The sequence below is a fragment of the Anolis carolinensis genome, chromosome 2 (genome assembly GCF_035594765.1).
Source record: "Anolis carolinensis isolate JA03-04 chromosome 2, rAnoCar3.1.pri, whole genome shotgun sequence".
Lineage (NCBI taxonomy): Eukaryota > Metazoa > Chordata > Lepidosauria > Squamata > Dactyloidae > Anolis > Anolis carolinensis.
The window spans coordinates 250,575,669-250,601,142 of record NC_085842.1 but is presented as its reverse complement, the minus strand read 5'-3'; the positions used below and the strand labels follow the sequence as shown (position 1 = coordinate 250,601,142).

General features: G+C 39.3%; 1 protein-coding gene across 7 annotated transcripts in view; it reads left to right on the top strand.

Moving 5' to 3' along the window:
* The first annotated feature begins 1,873 nt into the window (after nucleotides 1-1,873).
* LOC103277653 (uncharacterized) overlaps nucleotides 1,874-25,474 on the top strand; it is a 50,506-nt gene continuing 26,905 nt past the window's right edge. Inside the window, exons 1-6 of one of the 7 annotated variants that reach the window (XM_062972017.1) lie at nucleotides 1,874-2,221; nucleotides 5,423-7,506; nucleotides 8,667-8,781; nucleotides 10,356-10,438; nucleotides 13,023-13,081; nucleotides 14,163-14,313. In XM_062972017.1, coding sequence (XP_062828087.1) covers nucleotides 5,523-7,506; nucleotides 8,667-8,781; nucleotides 10,356-10,438; nucleotides 13,023-13,081; nucleotides 14,163-14,313 — 2,392 coding nt within the window. In that variant the 5' untranslated portion in view covers nucleotides 1,874-2,221; nucleotides 5,423-5,522. Of the gene's footprint in view, nucleotides 2,222-5,422; nucleotides 7,579-8,666; nucleotides 8,782-10,355; nucleotides 10,439-13,022; nucleotides 13,082-14,162; nucleotides 14,314-25,474 lie in introns of all 7 variants that reach the window. The other 6 variants (XM_062972018.1, XM_062972019.1, XM_062972016.1 and 3 more) reach the window with 6 other exon arrangements.

Sequence of the window (25,474 nt, the reverse complement as noted above, 5' to 3'; positions counted from 1 at the left end):
ATCTATCTCAGCCTTATGAAGAAGCCATCAAAAGTCCTGAAAGCTAATGCATTTTTTAAAAAAACATTTGGTTGACCCAATAAAGGTGATATCACATGGTTGATTTCAGATCTTGGTGTTTTTCTTTTAAGGCCGACATTAGTGCCGCTGCAGCATCTCTCAGTATTGGAACTTCAATGTTCCTGCAAGGGAAGCAGCTGTCTCTTTGTGTTTTTACCAAAGGCTGACCTGGGGGTGTCACTGAGACTGGATCTGCATTGCCATATAACCCAGATTATCGAAACAAATAATAGAGAGTATCTGATTTGACCTAGTTTATATGAGTCTACATTGCCATATACTCCAGTTCAAAGCAGACAATCTGGATTGTGTATTGCCATACACAATCCTGATTGTCTGCTTTGAACTGGATAGGGCCTGAGGTGTGTGGGACGAAACGAGGCTAACCTTCACACATTCACAATGAAGATTTTCTTTCTGTTCCAAAATTTATAGCACCACAGTTACCTAAAAAATAATGACCTTTGTGGCCCTGAGCTGGCACAACAACTCCACCAGCTCATTGAAAAAGTGTGGGCGACCGAGAAAAACCTCGCAGACTTCAAAGATGCCACCATCATCACCCTTTTCAAAACAGGGGAAAGAACAGAATGTGGAAACTATCTAGGTATCTCTCTTCTAATCTCTGCTGGGAAAATCCTAGCAAAAATCCTCACAAACCACCTTCTACCTATTTCAGAAGACACCCTCCCAGAATCCCAGAATGGTTTCCGCCCCTCCAGAGGATCTTCATTGCATGACAATTAGAAGAAAAATGCAGCGAACAAAAACAACCTTTGTACATGGCATTATTGACCTTGCAAAGGCATTTGACACAGTGAATCACAGTGCTCTCTGCACCATCTTCCAAGCCTTACTCTTTGGGGAACAGACTTCTCCCCTTCGTCGCCTGGCTTCCTTGGCGCTTCGAAGCAGTCAATGGACGAGGTGGATATCCTGTGGCTCCTCCACGATAGCAATGACTCCCAAAGTGACCCATTTAAGGTGGAATCAGGTGTCAAACAGGGATATGTTATTGCCCAAACCTTATTCTCCATCTTCATTGCTATACTTCATCTTGTTAATGGGAAGCTTCCCATTGGAGTGGAAATCATCTATTGGACAGGTGGCTTTGAACTGCAACATATGGCAGTGTGGACTGGGGGCCCTTCCACACAGTCCTATATCCCAGAATATCGAAGCAGAAAATCCCACAATATCTGCTTTGAACTGGGTTATCTGAGTCCACATTGATAATGTGGGATTTTCCGCCCTGATATTCTGGGGTATAGGGCTGTGTAGAAGGGACCTCGGATAACCCAGTTCAAAGCAGATATTGTAGGATTTACTGCCTTGATATTCTGTGTTATATGACTGTGGCCCCTTCCACACAGCTGAATAAAATCCCACGTTTTTCTGCTTTGAACTGGAATATATGGCAGTGTGGACTCGGCTAGCCCAGCTCAAAGCAGATATTGTGGGATTTCCTGCCTTGATATTCTGGAACATAGGGCTGTGTGGAATGGCTCTCAGGTGGGATTTGTGTGTGTTTGCCTCCATGCCGCCTGTTCGCTTGTGGCGACACCATTTATTTCATCGGGTTTTCTGAGGGCAAGTAATACTTGGGAGGGTATTGCCAGTTCCTCCCCCTGAAATACTACCTGGTGAGGGAGGGAAAATGTAATAGAGACGCAGAGTTTGGGCGGGCAACGTCCTCCCTTTGCTCAATAGCCCATCCTGGGCTGTGGCTCCGAATTGTGTCAAGGCCTGGGGTTTCAGAGCAAGGGGAAAAGAAGCCGGGCTCTACAATGAGTGGGCTGGGACGAGCTCAGCAGGAGAGGCGGGAGGGCGGGACTCCTCTCTGCCCTTCCCTGACTCTAAGCCTTGCCGTTTCCATGAGGACAGCGTGGAGCAGGTTGCCAGAGACAGGAGCGCCAGATGGAGGCAGGGAGAGAAACAGAAAGAGAAAGACTGTCGGAGAGAGGTGCCGCCTCCCTCCCGCCCTTGTTTGCGGGACCACCTTCCGCCGAGGCTGCTTCGTCTCTGTGAAAACGCCTCCAGAGTCTTCTTCCCAGGAGGAAACCCACTTCAAGCCACTCCTCCAAGCCTGACTCGTTGGGGAACAGACTTCTCCCCTTCGTCGCCTGTCTTCCTTGGCGCCTGGAAGCAGTCAATGGACGAGGTGGGTCTCCCTTCCAGGCATCTTCTCAGTCCACAAGTCAATCTGTTCTTGAGCATTACTTATTTCACGTGAATTATGGAACCAGAGGGAGACATAAAGGGGAAAACAGAAGGGTGCACCTACTCTGTAGAATGAATGCAGTTTGAAACCACGTTAACAGCCCTGACTCATTGCTATAGGGTCATAGGAGGCGGAGTTTTATAAGATCTTTAGCTTTCTCATCAAACTACATGTCCCAGGATTCCATGGCATTGAATCATAGCAGTAAAAGTGATGCCAAAATGCATTCATTTTACAGCAGGCATGAGCAAACTTCGGCCCTCCAGGTGTTTTGGACTTCAACTCCCACAATTCCTAACAGCCTAGCTGTTAGGAATTGTGGGAGTTGAAATCCAAAACACTGGGAGGGCCGAAGTTTGCCCATTCCTGTTCTACAGCATAGATGCACCCAAAGAAGCAATATCCTCTGCAGTGAACAACAACAACAACAAAACTTTATTTATACCCCGCCACCATCTTCCCAAAGGGACTCAGGATGGCTTACATGGGGCAGAGCCCAGACAGCATAATCAGATAAAAACAACATATGTACAATTCACAATATAACAAGATAAAAACAAAATACAATATAAAGCAAAGGTATTAGGGGCCGGGCTGTGGCGCAGCTGGCTAGTAACCAGCTGCTATAAATCACTACTGACCGAGAGGCCCGGGTCGGGTTAAGCCTCCGACCATTAATAGCCCCGGCTTGCTGTTGACCTATGCAGCCCCGAAAGACAGTTGCACCTGTCAATTAGGGAAATTTAGGGACACTTTATGCGGGAGGCTAATTTACAACACCAGAAAAAACTGCCAGCAAAACACAAGGAAAGGAATGAGGAAGTACAGCCACTTCTGGACGGTGAAGCAACAGCTCCCCCTGTGGCCGGAATCGTGAAGCTGGAAAAATGTTAAAAATGCCTCTGAGTCTGTGTAATGTATGTTGTTTGTCTGTTGGCATTGAATGTTTGCCATATATGTGTTCATTGTAATCCGCCCTGAGTCCCCTTCGGGGTGAGAAGGGTGGAATATAAATATTGTAAATAAATAAATATTATAATAGTTGATAATATCAATCAACCATCAAATACAATTCTGTTGTATACATAGGTGGAGGAACTGAAACATCTATGCAAGAATACAATGATAAGATAAAATGCATAGATAATAAAATAGGGACCTAATAATAAGAAACAAGAAGAGTGCCTCAATGTGTTCCAGCAGGTTTTTTTTGCTCTGAACTCAAAGCACATGTGCAATGAAATAAAAACTTAAGTGGGCCTTTAGGGAACCATTTTAGCCAATTCTATTGTTAGTCCTGTTCAGAGCAGAATTTTGGAATCAATTGGACTCTCCTATATGTTCATGCACCACTCAGCACATAATCTTGGGAACTGGCGACTCTTATGGCAGATGGTTAATCCACTTCAGGTTTTAATCCAGGCTTTCAAGATGTTCTCCAGAGTTCTGAAGTCTAACACCCAAATAGGTTCAGCACCTTTAAAGCTATGTAAAATTGGTGGTGGATTCACAGTGCCACTGACAAGGCAGTAAACGGTCACCATTGTCCGATTTGTTGACTTTAGTTGAGAATAACTAACCATCCCACATTCTTCAGCGGTGTACAACTGTTCATCAGTGCATACAGTGTGCCTCCCCTTTAAAAACTGGAATTGCAGAAACAGTCTCTAATGCAGTAGTTCTCAACCTGTGGGTCCCCAGGTGTTTTGGCCTACAACTCCCAGAAATCCCAGCCAGTTTACCAGCTGTTAGGATTTCTGGGAGTTGAAGGCCAAAACATCTGGGGACCCACAGGTTGAGAACTACTGCTCTAATGGAATTGTAGAAACAGCTACTGGGAGAATGAGCACCACTCTGGCAGATATATGATCAGTTTTGCAGTTCTGATACTCATCAGAAGGGTGGTCTAGCACAAGCAATTTAAAATTACTTAAGTGTATATTTAACCCTATGCAAATATAACTCAGGCTTTGAGCTGGCATGGGTTAAAGACTGCCTTGGGTCCTGTATGCAACAGAAATGAGAAATAAATCACTAAATCAGATCACTTCCCCACTGCCAGATGTCCCACTCCACCACACTGAAGTCTTTTCTTATAAAGTTGCATAGTTCAAGACTTCTTTTCAGAGCCGTGATCTCTGTAAAAGTTCCAATTTCTTAGTATGCCAATTAGCATCAATGAAAAGCCTCCCAGTGGTCAAATGGGAGGTTTTAAATTATTAATATTAATTACTGCATAGTAGAAGAGCTGGGAAAGCTTAGCTGTGTCCCCATTCCATACCTTGTGGCTTAGATCAGAGTCTTCCTACCCTGTTTCCCTGAAAATAAGACATCCTCTGAAAATAAGACCTAGTAGAGGTTTTGCTGAATTGCCACCCCCCCTCCCCCCAAAAGTAAGACCTAGCAAAGTTTGTGTTTTGAAGCATGCCCGCCAAACAGAACATCAGAGCATGCAGGATTGGTAAATGTATGTACCATAGATTGTTGTACATGGAAATAATGGTAGTAACAAGAAATTCTTGATAGGATTCACAGTTTGTCTGGTCATTCTGGTTTGTGATAATAACTACTGTACAGTATATAATAAATGTTCATTTTTTTGTTCAACAATAAATGTGAATTCTTCTTCATGGAAAAATAAGACATCCCCTGAAAATAAGACCTAGCGTATCTTTGGGAGCAAAAATTAATATAAGACACTGTCTTATTATCGGGGAAACATGGTAGCATCACATCATCAACCTTAATGTGTGGTTGGACCTTGACATCTTGCATGGTCATTTGTGATCAGCTCAAGTCTGTGCCAGTTTAATTTTGGCTCAATTAGTTAACAAATATGATAATCATCCTTCTAGACCCAGATCAATTTTATGCTCCTGTTTTGGCCAATGCCCTGAATTAGGTATAACTTTCCTGTGTGTTTAAATAGTATTCCTCTTTGACAGAAAAAAGAGGAAGGATATCATTTTTAGATGGCGGTTTGGACTGTGAAAGTTATGTTATAATGATTCCCATTTGACACGGTTGTCCCATTTATTGTATCTGAATGCTATGGATGGGGAATGTTAACATACTGTTAGTAAATAATGTTGTCATCTACTACTGGGGTAATTTTTAATCTGTCCACATTTTTTTCTGCAGAAAGAGTATCCTCTGAAGATATTGAAATCAGTGTTTGCTGAGACTGTTGCTGCAATCGATACACATTATACTCAGAACCAGAAGTTCTTACTATAAGCATATGGCATCCTATGAAAGGAGTGTATCTGGCTGCATTACCAGTAGTTCAGATTCAATCAAGTCCAGAAGCAGCTCAATACATTCTGTTGCTAATTATAAAATGGGTTTTGAAGAGTTCAGCAGTAAAGGAAATGGAGGGAAATACCTAATTCAGAGACTCCCTGGGATGGAACATTTGAGAATACAAGAAGAAGCAAGTACCACAGATGAACAGACACATAGAAAATGCTTGAGTGTTGCCTATATAGCGAATGACTTATGTGATAATATTGGCTTTCCCGAAACACAGAAGCTCAAAGATATTGGAAGTTGGGATGAATTGTTCCTAGAAAAATATCCTGTTGGGGACAGCATAAAGGACACTGGAGAATTCATCCTGGATCATGACATTGAAACTAGGAGGGCTCAAAAGAGGAAAGAGAAGGATGATATAGATCAGAATTTTGGCATTTTAAATTTAGACCTATTACATTCAGATTTCCCACGCCCCCATGTAACCTACAAACATAGCCAAGAGCATTCTGAAATATGGAATCCATATACCTTTTCCAAAAGCAATAAGTCATCTTTTGCCAATGAGATTTTACATCCTGGTCAAACACTCAAGTATGAGAAAGAAAGAGAGGATATCATCATTTACAGCAATATTAGAGAAGAACACGAGGTAGATCATCACAATAGAATAAAGAACACTTCTCAAAACTCCCATATTACACAGAAGGATGATGATCCATTTGTGTCTACATTAGGTTCACAGAAAAATGAAGCTTATTTTTGGGCTCCCCTTAATGATAGTTCAGATGAGGAGTGTAAGGACTGGACAGATGTGAAGACAAACGGTTTACAGATATCAGCTGCAGGGAGCAAGAAAATTAAAAGTTCTTGTGACACTGCTGACATTTTCAGACCAGAAGAGAGGAAGCTTTTCGGCTTCCAAATGCTGGGAGGCAGACCTTGCTACACAGAAGCTTTTGATAGCAGTGAAGAAAAATGGAATCCAGAAATCTTGCAGATCAAAGACTACAAATCCAAAGATTTCAAGTGGGTTGAAAAACCTGAAGGCTCCACCGAGACCATCAATAATGTGGAAGGCCTCAGTGAAGAGGCTACAAAGAGAAGCACCTTTTTCAAACACAGGTCTAAGGTGAAAAAAGATCTATCAAGGAATGGCATGTTAGATTTTCAGCCTCTACAGGAAGTCACAGATCAAATAAATGAATCTGAAGCAGGGTGTATTCCAGAAAAATATTTTGAAGGGAATAAACATAATAGAGAAGATGAAACCAAGAGTACTTTTCACAGAGGTAACTGCAAGAAAGGCCAAAGGAAAACAGAATTAAAATCTCAGAGGAAAGAGTCTTTTTTGCAAATGAACAGTTTATGTGGGAGTATATCACCAAGCCCTTCTGAAAATAGTACTTGTAAAATGGGTTCAGAATGTTTGGAGCTCAGTTACAAAAGTACTGACTTGTGCACTAACAGTGATTGCATTTTGTTAGGCACAGTGCCTCAGTTTAATGATGAAAGTATGGCATGTATACCCAGTACAGGTCCAAGATGTTTGCAAGGAAACATCTCTGAAGGTGCTATCAGATCAATTGTAGGTTCTAAAAGTGATGCTGAGGAGTTGCTCAGTGCAAGGGTAAGAGATAATGTCAATCAGAAGCTATTTAGGAATGACAAATCCCACTCTGATTATAGTGTTTTGGCTAAATATTATTTCTACTTGAATTATCTCAATAAATCCAAAAGACTTCAATATCAAGAAGACAATTATTCATTCTTTTGTCAGCAATCTTCTAGAGAAGCAAGCATTTCTGCCCTTTGCACCTGTAAGAGTAATAGTTTGGATGAACAACAGGCTGAGGAATGTATGAACATTGATTTTGGAACTTGTGAAATAAGTTGCCACAAGGATAAAAGGACCGAGGCTTTAAAGCAACAAGGTCATCCTGAACAACAAGAGTATAAGGCTGTGTTTGCAAGTATGAATCCCAAACCTCTGTCTAATCTTGCACTGAATACTAACAGATTAGGGAACCCATCGATTTTGAAAGGTAAATCTATACTAATGTTTTCTAACAAAATTGTGATGCGTGTAAATAGCTTTTAAAAGTAATGCATGGAAATACAGTAATTAGAATGTCAGAATAACTCTTCCCTTAAGGAGGCTCTTCCTAATATTTAGGTGAAATCCTGTAGTTTGAATCCATTGCTTTGTGTTCTTTATCTCTGGAGGAGTAGAAAACAAGCTTTCTCCCTTCTCAATATGACATCCTTTCAAATATTTAAACATGGCTATCATGCCACCTACTTTACCAGGCAGCAGACATTCTGGGAGGTCTCCTTTGCTGCTGATTAGGATACAATAAGGATGACATTTTCACCCCCTCTCATCAGCAAGTGAGGCTGCAATAAGGATTTGTGTGGGAGTCATGCTTCTGATTCACAGTCTCATTTCTTGGAGTGGGTGGAAACACCATCATCCTGTGCTTCTGTTGCCACCTGAAATGACATCCATGTCTTAATGTGGCTTCTACCTAGTACAATAGGTTGGAAGGACATTTATAATTTTAGTGATTCTGTGACAGTTGTGACCACATAACATTAGTTAATATCGAGCAGTCATGGATCCATAACTCCAGCTTATGAATCTGTAGCTGCAATACAGAATGTTAGTCATAATTTATTGCTGCCTTGAAATGTGTAGTCTATGCCAACATGCAGTCTCAAGCTGAATAACTAATTCAGGATGAAGATGTGCATACACCCACCAAGGAATGACCTCTGAAAGCAGTTAGACTTCTTTATGGCAAGATACCTGTAGGCTTGCTGTTAAGGCATTGCCCAGATGTTGTATGTCAGGACTTGGCGAGGAGGAGGGTTTTATCACTGTTATTAAAAGTTAAGGAGATCAGTAGGAAAGGACAGCATTCAGTCATTTCTCAGGACAGCAGAATGCCTGCAGAACGGGGCCTAATTTTTTTAACCATTAGAGAGCCAACAGCAGAACTGACATCTAGAGAATTAATGAGAAAACCTTGTTCCATGTTTGTATATGATTCTTATTAACATTATCCAGAATTCTTGGAGATACGAAACAAATCATGGCTATACCTACATTCTGTGGGACATCTTTTTGTAGATAAAGAAGTGTTTGAAGTGAGGAAAATTGCTACAAATACCCTTTGTCCTCAGCGGCACTGGGCAAGAGCCAGCATTGCGTGGTCAGCTTACACACATGGAGAAGTGAAGCCAAGGTTTGCTTTTTATGTTTTTGCATTTTTCACTTTGGAACCTCTTGTATTTTATTGCATTCATCTTTAAGTTTATGAATGGAGGAAGGAGGCTGAATTTTCCCCCTATATGTAAATAAAGTAAACTCCTCTGAACCTGCCCCAAATACAGCATGGGGAGTCTGTATCTGCTGTCATGGAAGTCCCCCAAAGCCTATTAGGAGTCCAGACAGCTGGTTGGGCACATCAGCAGCAGTGGCCTTTTCTCCTGGAGACTGATACTGTTTTGCCTGACCAGAAGTGTCTCCAACCTTGCTGATGGAAGGCTAGAAGAAATGTCACCAGAAAGGCTCTGCTGAGGAGCTGTTTGAAACTCTTTGACTGACAAAATAAGAGATGTGTTTTTCTAAAGTGTTGACACAAATGCACCCAAATCAGCTCAATCCCATTGTCCACACTTCAATAAGGACATCAGGGTCACTGTGTAATTTCCAGGAAGAAAATTCAATTTCCCCATATTTTGGATTAATGGAGCTTCGCTTTGCAGTTTGTTTACCATGTTTGCTCTGGCATGCTAATTTCTCAGGTTTGTTTTTCTCCCAATTAGCCATGGGTGAAATTTATAAACAAACCTAAATCAAATTATGGGCCCCGACTATGGTTTGTTGGGAAATAAACAAGCCAGAGCCATAAGAGACCATAAGCAAATGATGGAGTGAAGCTCTGTGGTTTGTTTGCCACTTCCACTACATGTGTGTTCAACAGAGTGACTAGTATATTTATCATGTTTTGTGGTTTCCTCTTTGGAGAGGGACTTTTTGTGTGAAAGTAGTCAGGCAATTTAAAAATACCTTTTATATCACTTTTAACTAATTATCTTAAAATGAAATGAAATGTGTATTCCAAAAGCTACTGCAGATATGTCTTTTTTGTTTTGTCCAGTAAACAGAAACCTTTATTCATAGTTACAAGAAAAGATCTTGTTTCTCCTTTCTTGCAGCAAAATGGGAAAAAATCCCTCAAAAATAAACAAGTGTGCCATCTCTCCAATTAAAGTAATTTCCCACAAAAATATTCCTGGGTTTCAAGTTTCTAATGTTGTCATAGATAACCATGATATGTCTAAGATGTCACAATTGTGGGTCTGTTGAATTTACCTAATTAATTTGAAAACTCTGTATTCCTTCTCATATGCACTTTAATTTTACAGTTTTGTTTTTACTCATTGCTATAGTTTTCTGTGACATCCATGAACTTGGTTTCATATCTTAGTTTAAGTTGCATTTTAAATAACAAATTGCCTTATTTATTTGTCATGGGAAACTGCAGAAGAACAGATGATAAGTGACCTGAAGTGAGACACATAAGGAGAGAAGAAAATATGCAACCACACAGCACACTTTCAGCCTCATAACCATACTTCACCACTTTTGAGATCTTTGTATCAAATCTGAGCCAAAGCTATTTGGATATTCCCATAATGAAAAATGATTAGGACTGTGTTTCCAATGCCATAGTCAGATACATTGGTCCGTTATAATTCTGGTGGAGGGTTTTTTGAAATTTGATTTTGTTTGATTAGTTCTTTCTTGCATTAGATCACAGCATATTCAAACACCTGCAACTGGAAACAAGGTAATAAGGAAGAGTAACTGTAAATCCCAGAGATGTACATCCTCAGGTTAGTAAAATTTAGGGTGCCTCCTTGTACAAAATATGGCAAAAATTGCATGCTTATCTTATTTCCCATAGGCTGAGCAAATACATGGAGATAGTTGGCTTTTGTTCTCTGTTAATTATCCTGATTGAGGGAAAAGACTCAGCATGCTCATTTAAACATTGTTGGCTGGAGTCCTTTATGGAAGTCATGTGTTCGTAAGTGGGAATTAGGATTGGGCAGTTTCATAATGTCCCATATCCAGTGGAGGATCATTCTTTTACTCTGTAGCAGAGTCAACAAAGTGAACAGTGCACTTTGGGACCAAAGCACTCTTGTCATTACCCCATTACATATTGTTGTGGTTCACTAACAAAATCTTAGGGCAGGTTCACCCAGTGTAATTCTAGCCTGTAGTTACTGAATCTAGGGCTGTTGTCCAGACGGGTCAGGATTACATCTGACCCGTTGAACTGTCACCTCCTCTATGTTGCTGCTCCATCTAGGATCCAGGTCATCAAGGTCACTTTTGTTCATGTCAGAATGGGGTATTTGCATGAACAACAAAAACGAGGAGGGCCAATCTCCTTTCTGGTTGCATGGATGTCCCATTCTGATACCAGTAGACCTTACTGTGACAGCCAGGTATTCTGACGTAGCACCATGGCTGGTGGGAAGCAGTGGTGGCAGTGATGTGATTCATTCCCTTTCCCTGTGCATATCAGCACAGGGAAAGGATGATGCAGCGGTGTCTATCTGGACAGAGGATAAGTCCAGAAAGGACCTCATCCAGCTCTCCAGACTACCTTGAAGCCCTGGAATAAAGTTGGCTTAATGTGAAAAAAATATCCCAGGATATTCACTAGAAGTTGCTGTGTATACCAATGACAACCAGCAGCCAATTCACAGTGATTATTGATTTTTGGACTATGTAGACAAGCCCTTATCTAAATACATGTAAAGCTATGTTAAGTTATAGGATTCCCACTTACTATTACATTATTGTGCATTTGTATGTGTATTCCCAAGGAGCTGAAGTTGGTATGCATGGGCCTGTATTCAAGTGTGCCACTGTGCTTGTACAATGTCCATTGGGCTAATCAGTGGCTATGAATTTTCAGAATTAGTGAAATAGTCATATCCACTATAAGTTTATTTCACAGGTGTTTGTAGCATGCTGTTGTTCCACTGCTTTGCACAACTGCTAGGACAAAGTTGCAATCTAGTACCCAGTGTGCCAGTGGGTTTTTTTTTGCTCTGCTTTCAGATTTAGAATATGGTTCTTTCCAGTTCCCCATAATTACTTCCACAACAATGCTGAGAGACTGTGACCGATTTATGGTTACCTTGTGTATTTGTAATGGAGCAGGGATTTAAACTTGTGTTTCTTCAGTCCTTCCTGCAGAATGTCTCCTGCATGCAACCCAATTTTGCCTTTAGCAAAGTGCATAACTAAAAGCAGTCAGTGTGTGGAGCCAGCGTGATCCAACTCTGTTTCTGCACACAGAAAAAGGTTGGGAGTAATGCTAGTGAGACTTCTAAGGTCACACTATTGTATAAGGAAAATAGTCAGATCTTCACTTTAGTATGATGTATGTGTAACTGGTTTGATTGGAAATGATAAGGGCAATTCAGAAGCCAGTCAAGTGGTAGCTATTCATTGTTGTCTGAAGCAGAACAAATAAAAACTACAGTAGAGTCTCACTTATCCAAGCCTCGCTTATCCAAGTTTCTGGATTATCAAAGCCATTTTTGTAGTCAATGTTTTCAACATATCGTGATATTTTGGTGCTAAATTCATAAATACAGTAATTACAACATAACATTACTGCGTATTGAACTGCTTTTTCTGTCAAATTTGTTGTAATACATTATGTTTTGGTGCTTAATTTGTAAAATCATAACCTAATTTGATGTTTAATAGGCTTTTCCTTAATCCCTCCTTATTATCCCAGATATTCGCTTATCCAAGCTTCTGCCGTGCCGTTTAGCTTGGATAAGTGAGACTCTACTGTACATGGGAAAGGGGGGGGGGGAGGAAGCCATTTATTATGAAAGCAGTGTGAGGCCCAGTTGTCACAGTCACATATGAGGTAGTAAACGTGTGTTGGATTGTACCATTTCAAGCTACAGGTGAAAAGTTCAGACAAAGGATTGTTCCCTCATACTGAAACATTGTCTGGATGCAGGGAATTAGTAGTTGAGGAAAGGATAGCTTTTTTTTCTTACAGACTTTCCTCATAGATGGCAAACAAAAAGAAAAATACCACTTTCCCCTCTTCCTCCTCTCTCCTCTTCCTCTGTTAAAAATACTCTCATAAGGAATTTGTTACATGGCATTGGGTATTTTTATTATACAGCAGCACCCACAACAGAAAATTTGTGGCAACATTTTACCTATTTTGAGCTGAAACGCTTGGGGCATATTAAGATCTTTGAAAAGCCTATTTTGGGCACATTAACCCTGTCCACTTGGGTAGGTTTGGAACCAGTTTGGGAGAAAGCAGTTTTGCTACGTGGATTAAAATTCTGAGGGCTTTACTGTTTTCTCCCACATCAGTGCAACTTTGATAATGATGTGTAAAATCTTTAACTTCCACCACTTTAGGGACAGAATCCAAAGTTCATCCGAATTCTGCTGTTCAAGGTGGTGGTGAAATCAATTTGGTAAGCATGTTTTCTGTTTTCCTCAGCTATTAGATCAATGTCAGTAGTAGTAACAGTCTTTTCTTAGAAAAATCAAAGTTTTCTTGTGTAATATGTGTGTGTGTGTTTAAAGGAGGATTTCTAAATGTCTTTCTGACCCTGATAGAAAGAACTGTGCTTGCCCATTAATTGTGTGGTATCCAGTGCCAAGACTGTGTTTAGATGTCCTAGGGCCGGCAAACCCCTCCCCCCCGCCCCCAGTGACATGTATGTAGTTACACATTGATGGCATCACCTTTAAATCAGTTTTGTCAGCCCATGCACATGTTGCATTGTCAAGCCAAGAATACATATAATGTTGATGTACGAGTACTGCCCACAGCAGAGCATGGAAGAGTGCTTTTTAAAACCATTTTTCTCCCCACCCTCTGTGTGCATAGTTCTTTGTGTGTGAGGTGTGTTACATGTTAGAGCCCATGCTGCTTCTCGGGGGAGTAATGGACAGTACAACATAGTTCTGCTGTATTTTGGTGCTACCTGCTCACCCTGCAGAGCATGCCATTCTGGCTTCAGTCAGGCCAAACTCTTACAAATTACATTTCCACTTCTGCATTCCATACCCAACCAGTGATGGCATCCTGGTTCTCTTTTTTTCCTGATCTGTGCTAAATTTAAATGTAAACAGGTGAAGAAGACCTTGTCAAATTGATTGCCTACTTATATACACATGCATATAACTAAATTAAAAGTAAGTTGTTTCCTTCTCTAGTATATGACACAAAATTTCATGGAGTTGAGGAAGATTCAGGAATAGATTTTTAACTGACAGATAATTTTGCAGATATAAAATGTAAGATGTTTTGTTTGTGAAATAGTTGGTCTATAAAGGAAGGCAACCAAACTGTTTCTCATCAAGAAAACGTTGAATGCATTTGCTGAATAATTCTTTTTACAATTTTCAGTTAAATTTTGTTTACTACCCGCCTTATTTTGGGTTTTTGCCATTTCCTGTGTTTTTGGATTTGATTACATTGGGTGTTTATGGCTCTTGTTGCCATTCCTTGTTGTAACACAGAGCAATCTTTTTAAAAATTATTTTCAGAGAACACAAGGTGACTATGACCTCTTGCCATGGCTACTTCTTCCTGATGAATTGTGGTTTTGTATCTTCTCTCTGCTGACTCACAAAGATATTTCTCGGGTTTCCCAAGTCTGTCACCGGTTTTACCGGTTGGCTAAAGATAAATCTTTATGTAAGTACATCAAAATGATTGAAATGAAATATTGAGGGAAATTGAGAAAAGCTCAGTTCAGTCTAGTATGCAAATTCAGTTCCAATTCAGACAGCGGGAGTTAATATCTTTCTTTCCAAACCTAGGCTATCAAATTGAAACAGATTAATCAGAGTTTAAAAAAGAAACATTCTTTATAACTTTTATAAGCTTCTGTATTGGTAGACAGTTACGGGGACTCTTACATTTTTTGCCATTATTGTTCTTTTCACTTTCAGTGTTTGTGTATACTTTACTGTTTCCAATAAAGCTTATCATCTCAGACTTATCTGGTGAACAATTGATAGAACTATTTGTGGTTCTTTTTTATGAATATTTTTTGAATAAACAAAATGCTTTTGTTAGGTTCAAAACAGCAAACTAAAGGGATGTTTCGTTTGGCATAATGGAATGTTATCTGGGGTTTTTGGAGGAAATTGTAAAGCCATTCTACTTACAATTTCACATTTGATCACACTTCAGTCTTATGATCCACTAAATGAATAAATCACAGATATGGTGACTGAAAATTGAAATTCTGGCTTAGCAGCTAATAGGACTTGTAGTAGCACGGCCATTGCTTTGCCACCCATCCGAATGCTGCAATGAAGTGGCAAAGACACCAGAATGCATTATATTAGCAGGAAGAGCAATGTCTTTACCTATGCCTGAAGCTTGCGGAACTGTGTAGCCTAGACTTATTGTGTGTCTTTATTTCAATTAGCAGCATTTCCAAAGCTAATGCCCCTATGGCCCCTGCCAGACTTTACCAGAGGCATCCAAACAATGCATCCAGCAAAAGAGGATTAATTCAGGACAAAGCAGGTAAACCTTATTTTGTCCCGAATTGATACCCCATTAGAAAGGCCCAGGTCTTAATTGGGTTTGAGCCCTGTGGGAAATGACTACCAGGTAGTCTCGCAGCTACCCAGGGGTCAGTCTCCACAGCCCATCTCGGTTCTTCAGGCCCCATGAGCCCAGAGAACCAAGAAGGGTATTCTCCTAATGCCCCCCCCCCCAAAGCCCTTAAAATAAGAAAAAAATTCATCCTGGTGCATAGAAATGACAGCCTGTGAGGGGTGGGAATAGCTCCTGCCCCCTGCCTCATGGCACATCATTTCTATGTACCATGAGGCCTCTGTATAGATGTCATGGTGGGTTTTGGGTGGCCCCATGCCATCACAGTACTTACCCCTGGGAAAACCTAAAAGATGCACCTACCCCCTTCTTTCTTGGCAGTGGGGCCACATCTGGACAAGAAAATGGTGGTGGCAGCAGTTCTTTGAGAACTTCCCTTCAAAGGAGCACCAAGACTGGAGATATTTGGTGCTTCTTTTAGGTTATCCTTGGATTGACCAAGCCCTCCTTTTTGCCACTCTATTTAGAGAAGGGAATGGTACTTAAAAATACTGTCTTTTAACTTTAAAAATGGAATTTCTTTAAGTAGAATGATGACAGGTCTTTAAAAATGTTGGGACAGAAAAATGGCAGTGGTTGTCAGGGGCCTTTGACTCTTTGACATGACATTGGTGCTTTCTGTTCTCTGTGGAATGATCCTTGACAGATCATATCAAAAGCCTTAATTTTGCTTCCAGAACCTGCCCTCGACTTATACATGTAGTTGACTTATATACAAGCACTAAATGTGTCAGCAAGTTAACTAGATCAGACCAGCAGAAAATAAAAAGCTACAGCTACAAAGGTGCTGCCTCAGGAGGATTGCAATGGGAAGATGGACTGAGAGGCTGTCATGGACTGGCCAGGGCAAATGGATGCTATCTCCCAGTGTCTACTCTCTAAGCTGGCCTCCTTACTCTGCATAATGGAAATATTGGCCATAAAATCCTCAGGGAGTGTTTAATTAGTTAGGACCGAAAAATTAATATCTAGTGAAACAAACTAGAAGGGATACGATAGTAGAATTGGAAGAAATGTGGAGGATGAGATTAAGTACACTCTCTGCCTTTCCATTCTTCCTAGCAGATTTCACTTCTGCCATCCCATTGGTGTTTCCTTAGTAGCCGAAAACTGTGTGAAAAATTGCTTGTTTCCTAGGAGCCAGTATATCCTTGTTAGGATCAGTTACAAGTAACAAAGCATGCATATTTTCAGTAACAGACTCTGGAGAAACATTTCCGTGCTTATCTGACAGATTGTCTCTCGAAATCCCAGTGTTTGCTTTAAAAAATTGTCACCTTATCATTTTCACATTATTCTTGCCACAGTGATTAAAAATGTTTTGTTTTCTTCATCCAGCTCCCTAAGGAGAAGCTATTTTGATGACATCTCATTTTGAATAGAAATAAAAACTGCAAACTATTTTTTACCCAAGAGAAGGTTTCCCTAGGTATTTGTAGGTTCTCTAGTGTGATTCTATTTCCAACTTCTCCTGGAAGCTGATCACAGAATAGCACTCGAGGAGTTGCAGGTGGCTATGGAAGTGCTCTTCCTGGGAATCTCTGGGTCTTGGAATATGTTGGAATATGACAGCAGCACAGGTGACAGCAAATACAGTAATCCAAGGCTAATCAAATCCATGAATGCTTAACTTCAAATGTGGAGTGTCAACTGTATATGAATTACCATATATATTCGAGTATATAGTCAAGTGAGGGTCCTGGTCGGCTTATATTTGGGTCAGCTTATACTCAAGTATATAGATAATCAGAGTTGGACAGTCTTATCTTAAATTACAGTTTTAATATTCACAATATCAAATATTCAAAAACATTTAACCTACTGATGCCTCAATTAATGTAATTTTATTGGTATCTATTTTTATTTTTGAAATTTATCAGTAGCTGCTGCATTTCCTATCCTTGTCTTATACTTGAATCAATAGGTTTTCCCTGTTTTCTGTGGTAAAATTAGGTGCCTTGTCTTATATTCGGGTTGGCTTATACTTGAGTATATACGGTAACAAAAACATTTTTGCAATTACAGTATTTTTGAAAACCATGTAAAGTGCTTAAAAACTAACAGAGAGCAGCCCTTTTCATGGTACAGAATTATAGAGATTTTGTTAAAAATTCCCCAAGGAAGAAGATTAAGAGTCTTTTATTAAGCAGGTGAAAGTTTTAAGAAAAGAGCCTAGTTACTTTGATAGCAAATAACCTGTGTGTCACCTGCTGACAGCATGTACTGCCAAACCTGTGTCAAATTCATTCCCACAGTAAATTCCAAGCCAAATGCTTACCACCTTGAACAAACAGAGGTGTGCAATCAGATACAGCCAAGTGCTGCATTTCAGTAATGCTATGTAAATATTCTAGAGCTCTCGCTATGTTTGTGTGTTTTAATAAACAAGGAGAACATGACGTGCATGGTATTTTTTTTCTTTGAAAGAAAAGGTTCCAGCTTGTTTTTCAAGTAGATTGCAATAGAAGAAAGAAGAGCAAGATTATGGCAATAAGAGAGATGCATGGTGTTATATGAAATCAAAGAATGAACAAAACAGTTATCAATTCTTGTGGTTTGCTAGAAGCTTTCATCACTGATTACGTTGCAAATCAGGTGTTAAAAATTGTGAGAGGAACATTGACATAAATCGTAACTGAGATGCAAGAAAGAAAACAGTAATGCCATTACCATGGATATACATATCAAAGGGAAGCCATTGGTATATATAAAAAGTGGGCATACTGATCCTTCTCCTTAAAAAAAATCCATGGATTGAACCTAACAACCCCAAATGCAGTATTCAGACTGTGTTATAAAAGATAATGCCAGCTTGTTGTGAAATGAATGTTTTTTTTTTTAAATTAACTAGGGAACTCTGTTTTTTAAATTGTGTCCTTTTCAGATTGTTTTAAAATTGTTTTTAATTATATTTTTAAAATGTTCTAAAGGTTTATAAAAGTTTAACATTTTAATGTTAAGCTTTTGTATGTTTTGACTATATTGTTCTTGTTTTAATTTGTAATTTTGGAGCTATAATAATAATGCAAATGATCTGAATGGGAATAGGTATAAATATGATCACAGTTGCATAGTTATAAACATGATATTGTTTGGAATATGGCACAATGATTTATATATTCCTGAGTGGTATCTAAATTATTGAGGATTCAAAACTGATCACAAATACCACGTTGGCTAAGAAACTAAGATGTAAAAATAGATAGTAATAGATAATAACTTCAGTAGATTTTCTGCATTCCTTTACAAAAACATACAGATCCTGTGTATTACGCCAGAGGGTAACAAAAACAACATGTTTCCCCAGAGTATGAAGCCTTAGTGATAATAAAGGCAAAGGCAAAGAGCAACTCATGAAGAGAGTACATGTTTATGAAGGGACTCCACCCTAAATTTAAACACGTTTAAAATGCAGAAATGTGCAAAGGTTGTGGTTCTTATTCCTCAAATTGATACCGTTCTCATAAAAAGAGGGCTTATTTACACTTACACGAAAATCTGGGACTCCAGACTGTATTGTCATCTTTACCTGTTTGTGTTGTTGCCAATGCTGCGACCTAAAAATAGTTAATTGCTGAAAACTAATGAATATTCAGTATTCCACTGAATATTCTAACGCATTATAAATTGTGATTTGGCAAACTTTTATTACTCCAACTGTTTTCTGGCTAAGGTCATAGGCTTAAGTTTACCCAACAGTTCAGTGTTAATTCTGTTGCTATGTACATTTGTGAGTAGTGATATCTGCAGAAGAAAAACACACAAGGATAGACAAATTCTGCAGGGAGGGTGTTTTCCTTGGATATATGCTTTTGGTGACTATTCTGTTCTCAGATATCTTTGCTACATTAAAGCTCCTTAACTCAAAAGAAGTTGTTCAGATCTTTCCATGCCATTTTGGGATGCTGATATTTATGTCTTTCTTTTAAGATCTTTTTTTCTTTGTCTTTTTGTTTGGCCACATGGGATACAGAGTATGCAGTCACTCTCTTGCATCTCAACCTGTCCTGTCTGAATCAGATAAAAAGTTACATCCTTAAACACAAAGAAAAAGGCTAAAGGGAAAATATAAAAGAGATGTCAGCTGGAGTGAACCACAGGGGATAAAATCCTTTTCATTTGAGGATTAAAAGCCAAGGAGCTTGGAGACTAAATCCTTGGATACTTTTGGAACTACATATGGGAGGAAAGCTGGGCTTTTTATTAGCATAAGACCATGCAGACAATATATATGTAGAACTTCAGACAATTTTTTTTTTCTTGTAGAGATGATAATATGCTTTCAAGTGTTTCCAACAACCCAGGTCTCTTGTGTGCAGACTCAAACAGTGCAGAATTAATTAGTCAACATCAGAAGTATGGCTGATGGCTTCAGAGAACTGTGATACAAGGGAAGTAAACTAGAAATTGATTTAAGGTATGAAACAGGTCACGAATTATGACACACTGAGCTTGGTCTAGTGTTAAAGATGCTATGTTCAGGTTTCTTCAGCCCTGGTGAATATTATCTCAGTGAATCAGGGAAGTTAACCATTTTCCATACTCTACTCCCAACCCTTGTTACTTCTGTTTGCGATCAAGTTGGCTTCAACTTCTGGCAACTCTATAGATGAGAGACCTCCAGCAGTTATAGTCATGAACAGTCATGCACAGATTTTGCCAACTCAGGGTCATGGCCTCCTTTATTAACTTAATCTCATCCATTTTTCTTGTCCTAATCATACAATATGCCATCCTTTGATTATATAGCACCACTATTCTTGATTTAATTTTTGTTTTATTATTCAGATGTTCTGGAAAGATAAAATTTTGCCCTTTTGACAGCTTCTTCTGAATCTTTGCATTGATCATTACAACTTTCTTTACACTTTGCTGAACAGTTGCATTTATGCTTTTGTCTCTGTTTCTGTGATTTTTTTTGCTTCTCAGCTCTCTTCATCAGTAGTTCATGGTAGTTCTTTTTTTTTTTTTGGTCCAGATAGTGTTTTTACAGCTTTTCTGATAATGCCATTGTTTTTGCTCCAGAGGTCTTCTGGTTCCTTAGTATTGCAGATCTGGTCTTTGTATAGGTTTTACATACGGTGTTATGTGTTGCATTCCTTTGTTTTATGATTTTTAGCTTCCGTAATTCATACTTTTCATATTCCATATTCCATCTTGTAAGGATTGTCTATTCTACTGAAGTTTTTTTTATCATGGTCAAGTTGTTTTCTGTTATGTTTGTTATAGAACATTAGACTTTCCTTTCACATCTGAACATACCAGCGACTGAATATCCTTTTAGCTTCAGTCCAGTTGCATCATTAGATACAGCAATACTTGTGTTTGACCTTTCTCCTTCTGCAGTAGCTGGTTGAATACCTCTTGACCTTCTGGGAGTCTTCTCTTACACTTACTCTTGCTTCATTTTGGATTGTCTCATGTTGGGATTTTCAGAACAAAAGGCATTCAGAAATAGTTTATTGGAGCTTCCTTCTGTGCAGTGCTAACGTGAGTTACCTAAAGTGTCACCTTTGTTGTCTCTGAGTGATCCTGCACCAGTGTCCCTACCCACTATTGTTGCCCGGGAGCTTTCCCTTTCCAGATTGAAATGTTGATAAGCAAATGCCTGTCTGGGATATTCCTATAGAATAGCCTCTTCTCCCATGAGAGTACTGAATCCCACCACTATGGAAAAGTAGTGGATTTATTGGCCCTGCCCAGTGCTATTTGGTGAAAATATAGTAAGACCCCCATGTCTGCCATTAAATTACCTCACTTCTGGTCCAAATATATCATTAGATGACAAAGATTCCTAAAGAGGTGTTCTCTTGAGGAATTTAATAGGTTTTCCAATTTAACTGGGGTAAGGTCCAGGGGAGATATAGCCAAGAATTTCCTGGAGGACCTCGCAAATTTCTACAGAGACCACTTTCCCCTTGAGCACAGGTAGGTGAAACAGCAGATATGGGTTCCATGGTTATGGGGGGGGGGGGGGGGTCATAGATTTTTAAGTTCCTAGCTTTTAAAAATTTTTTTGAAACCATATGAGTGTAATGTTCTACATTAAATCTTCCATCCTTTGCACATCTCATTGAAGTTGAGATTGAGTGTGCATCGGATCACACTGCAAATGTTTAATGTGATCTATTTGGAAAGCACAAGGCTAGAATCATGGTTGGAAGGGAAATAACCAGTACTGTTCTACAAATAACTTCAAGTAGTACATATGGACTTTCTTGAGCAGTTCTCATGCTTCTGTAGGAATGTTTATGCTCTAGACATCTTCAAACATATAGCTAAAGTTAGGAAAGTAGAGGTTTAACTTCATGCTTGCTTACAGCTTTTGTAGAAAGTGAATTGCAAGAGTTTTTGAAGGACAGAAGTACAAATATGGGCTTATTCGTCACCCTGAAATTGAATATCACTGAGTCAACAGGATCCACCTTTCTGATCCAGGATGTGATTTGTTTTTAGGAGATCTTTAAAGGAATTTATGCAGGCGAGGAGGTGGAGATGATGAGATTTATAGGATAGAAGACTCTCAGCCTCCCAGCCTCCCATGGCAGGTTTGTGTGGGAATTCTCTTGAGCATTGTTTTGAGTTTATCATTTATGAAAGTAAGAAAACAAGAAAACAAAAAACAAAAACAAAATTGGAATGGTGTTAATCATTTATAAACCTGGGCCAGAATAAGATCTTTGGGGCAAACCCAGTGAGTAGACCTGTTGAATCAACAAGATTTAGATAAGTTTTGACTTACTTAGTTCCTATGAAACTCCCAAAACCCTTAAGGCACCAGGCCCCTTCTGTTCTTGGAAGTTAAACAGGGTCAGCCTTGGGTAGTACTTGGATGAAAGACAAGTAATGAATACCAGGTGTTTTAAGCTATATTTCAAAGGAAGGAACTGGCGAAACCACCTAAGAAAAGACTGAAATTCATGGGGTTGTCATAAATCAAGAGAAGACTTGAAAGGACCTGCAAGTGCACACAAACACACACATTGATGAAACAGATATTATTTAGTTGGGTTTATCCTTGCGTTTTGTTTTTGTTAATGGCTGTTCAGTTGACTTCAACTTTAAGGGACTTTAAGTCACCCTATCCTCAACAGCCCTGCTCAGGTCTCAGGGCCATGGCTTCTTAGATTAAGTCTATCCATCTGAAATTGAACCTCTCATTTTCCTACTGCTTTTTGTCTTATCAAGCGATTTTGTTTTTTCTACTTTAGTTGTGTCTTCCTATGATGTATTCAAAATTCAACAGTCTAAGTTTGTCCATCTCAGCTTCTAGGAAGAGTTCAGGCTTGATTTTCTTTAGGACCCATTTATGTTTCTTTTTTAGTAATCCATAATTTTTTAGTAGTCTTCACTGGCATCTCTTTACAAATACGTTGACTTTCTTCACTGTTCATCTTTTACAATTAGGCATAGAAATAAGAAATGTAACAGCAAATCCTAACTTTAGTATTCAATGACATATCATTACACTTGTGGATCTTATCTAGTTCTGCTCAAGCTCTTGTCTTCTTTTGATTTCTTCAATTTAGTCTCAATTCTGATCATGAGGGAACCAAGGTATGGAAAATCTTGAATTATTTCAGTGTCTTTATCATCTCCTTTCAAATTATGTAAATAATCTGTAGTCATTCTTTTTTTTAAATCTTATCTTTGCATGTTCTTCCTTGACTTTCTTCAGTTATCTTTGTACTATTTTCTGCAAGTAATATGGTGTCATCTGCATATCTCAATTTGTTGGTCTTCTTTCTTTTAATTTTCACGTCTCCTTTCTCCATATTTAATTATGCTTTACATATGATATGTTTAGTGCACAGAATCAAACATATGGGATGATAAAATGTAGCCTTGCTTGACCTCCTTGCCAATTAGAAAGGAGTCAGTGTTTCTATGTTCTCTCATGTTTTAGCCCCAATGGGATTTTACAAGTTTTGCTGTTCTAATTAGTGTTTGTCATTGATCCTGCTTTTATAATGGAGCTTTTCAAAAGCTGATTATCCCCAGTGATTTTGTTCAGCTGGTGTGTGTTAGTTTGCTGGAACTGTTTGTTAAAATTGTTAGAAGACTAGGAGGTTGGGAAAGTTGAAAGGGGAGCCAGAAGTGAAGAAGGGTAGAGGAGGAAGAGAGCAGAGAAAATTGGGAGTATTGAGAAATGTGAAGGTTAGAGAAAGGGAAGTACCAGATCCTTTGGAGCCATGGGTGGGATGGGGTTGAGAAGATCTGGTGGTGATGCCAGTGGTTATCCCTAGCCAATTGTTGACAGGCTGCTGCACTTAAAAGAAGCCTGGAATCCATCCTTCTCAGTATTTGTGATATAATGAAATGTTTCCTTTGAGGGCTGTTCTACATAGGCCCTAAAATGCAGAAGAAATCAGGGTAAAAGGAGTGGGGTGGGGGCGGCTAAATGACATTTGCTGAAAATGCGCGGTGGATCACATTAATAGTCAAAAACACCTGTTAAAATGTACACTTAAAAGCCAATTTTGGCTGAAGAATGTGCATATTTGCATGACTGTATATGTCTGTACTCAAGGAAAACGCGTGACTTCATTCCTGTATGCTGGTGTAGACTGCTCTAGTGTGAATGTGTATTTTAAAATCCTGAAACAGCTGATGGGAGCCACAGACACACAGGTGACTAAAAGGAAGCATAATTGGAAAGCAGTTCCCGTTAGAACTCTTTGCAACCATTCCTTTGTTCTGATGTTTATGAAATTAAACAGAGCTTGAATTTATACAGTGAGCACCAGCATGGGAGTCAATTGACCCCAAAGGGAAGCGGGGTTCATGAGGAAAAATGTAAAGGCAGCAGGAGGGTGAGGAGAGATAATGATAAGAAATCTGCTTGTGTGCACATTCAGATATCTGCATCAGAGGTCCAACGCCTCTTAGAGAGTCAATAAATAAATAAATGAATAAAAAAGTAAACTTCTGGTGGATGGCCTCCATCCATCTTGCAAATTTCTAAAATCCACTGGAAACGGACATGTCAAGATGCCAGTGGAGCATTGACCAGGCTGACAGCTCTGTGTCTGGACTTGCTGTCAGGTACCACAATTTTTTGCCCCAATTATTTGTTTTGCATTTTGCTATTGTCTGGAAGAACCCTGAGAGGCTTCTGTTTTGCTTCATATGGACCGCCATGAAGATGTGGTAGTTCCAGCAGAAATTTACAGTAGGCAGTAAGAGAAAACTGGGAAACCAGAATCTAGTAAACACTACCTTTATGGGCTCGTGGTCATTTATGCACATGGCATATTTGCACCTTCAAGTCATTTCCCACTTATGACAAAGGGGTGCTTTGAATGACATTTTCCTGCTTCTTGGCAGGGGGTTGGACTGGATGGCCCATGAGATCTCTTCCAACTTTATGATTCTATGATTCTATCACAGGATTTTCTAAGCATTACTCTTTGTCCTGATCTCTCTTCCATGTTTTCATATTCTCTCTCTTGCTGCTTTAGAAACCTGATTTGCTTCCCTCCTACTGCTGCAGCAACCAAGAATCCCAAAAGCATTCCTGCTTGAATAGCCCAGTGGCAACTCGGGGTATTCATGTCATAATCCACTCCAGGTTTAAATTTACACTTTTAAGGAACTCTCCAAGGTCCTGAACCTTATTCCCAATCAGGTTGAGCACTTTGGATATCTTTCATAAAATCAGCTAAAACATGGGATAGATTCACTGCTCCCTGATATGGGAGCCACCAGCTGTTACTTTTTCAGTCTGCACAAGCTACATACCGCCATATCCTTGCTCTTCAGACCTCATAGTCCCTCTTCTAATAACAAAGTTGAGTATTGACATATAATGCATAATTTTACAATGAGATAATATACCTTACACAATGACTATAAATATTTTGTATATTGTATACTGTATATAATTCCCTGTTACACTACCTATGTATTTGTAACTACATGCCTTTCCCAAACAAACTGCTTCTGTAAATCAGAAATTATTTAGTATATTTTTTACTTTGTTAGGTTAATGAAATTTCCTCTGAGAAATGGAACTGGTGTAAATGTAAATTATTGGGACATACCTTCTGATCTAAGATATTGCTGCTGGCAAAGTTAAAAGATCTTTCAATGCATATGTTTTCTCATTAATGCCTCCCTCCCCTGGTGTGCTGCACATTTGTATGTGCTTATTTGATTTCGCATGTGAAAATGAAACTTAACTTAATTTTGTTCTTGCATGGGAGAATGAAACTTAAAAAATCTG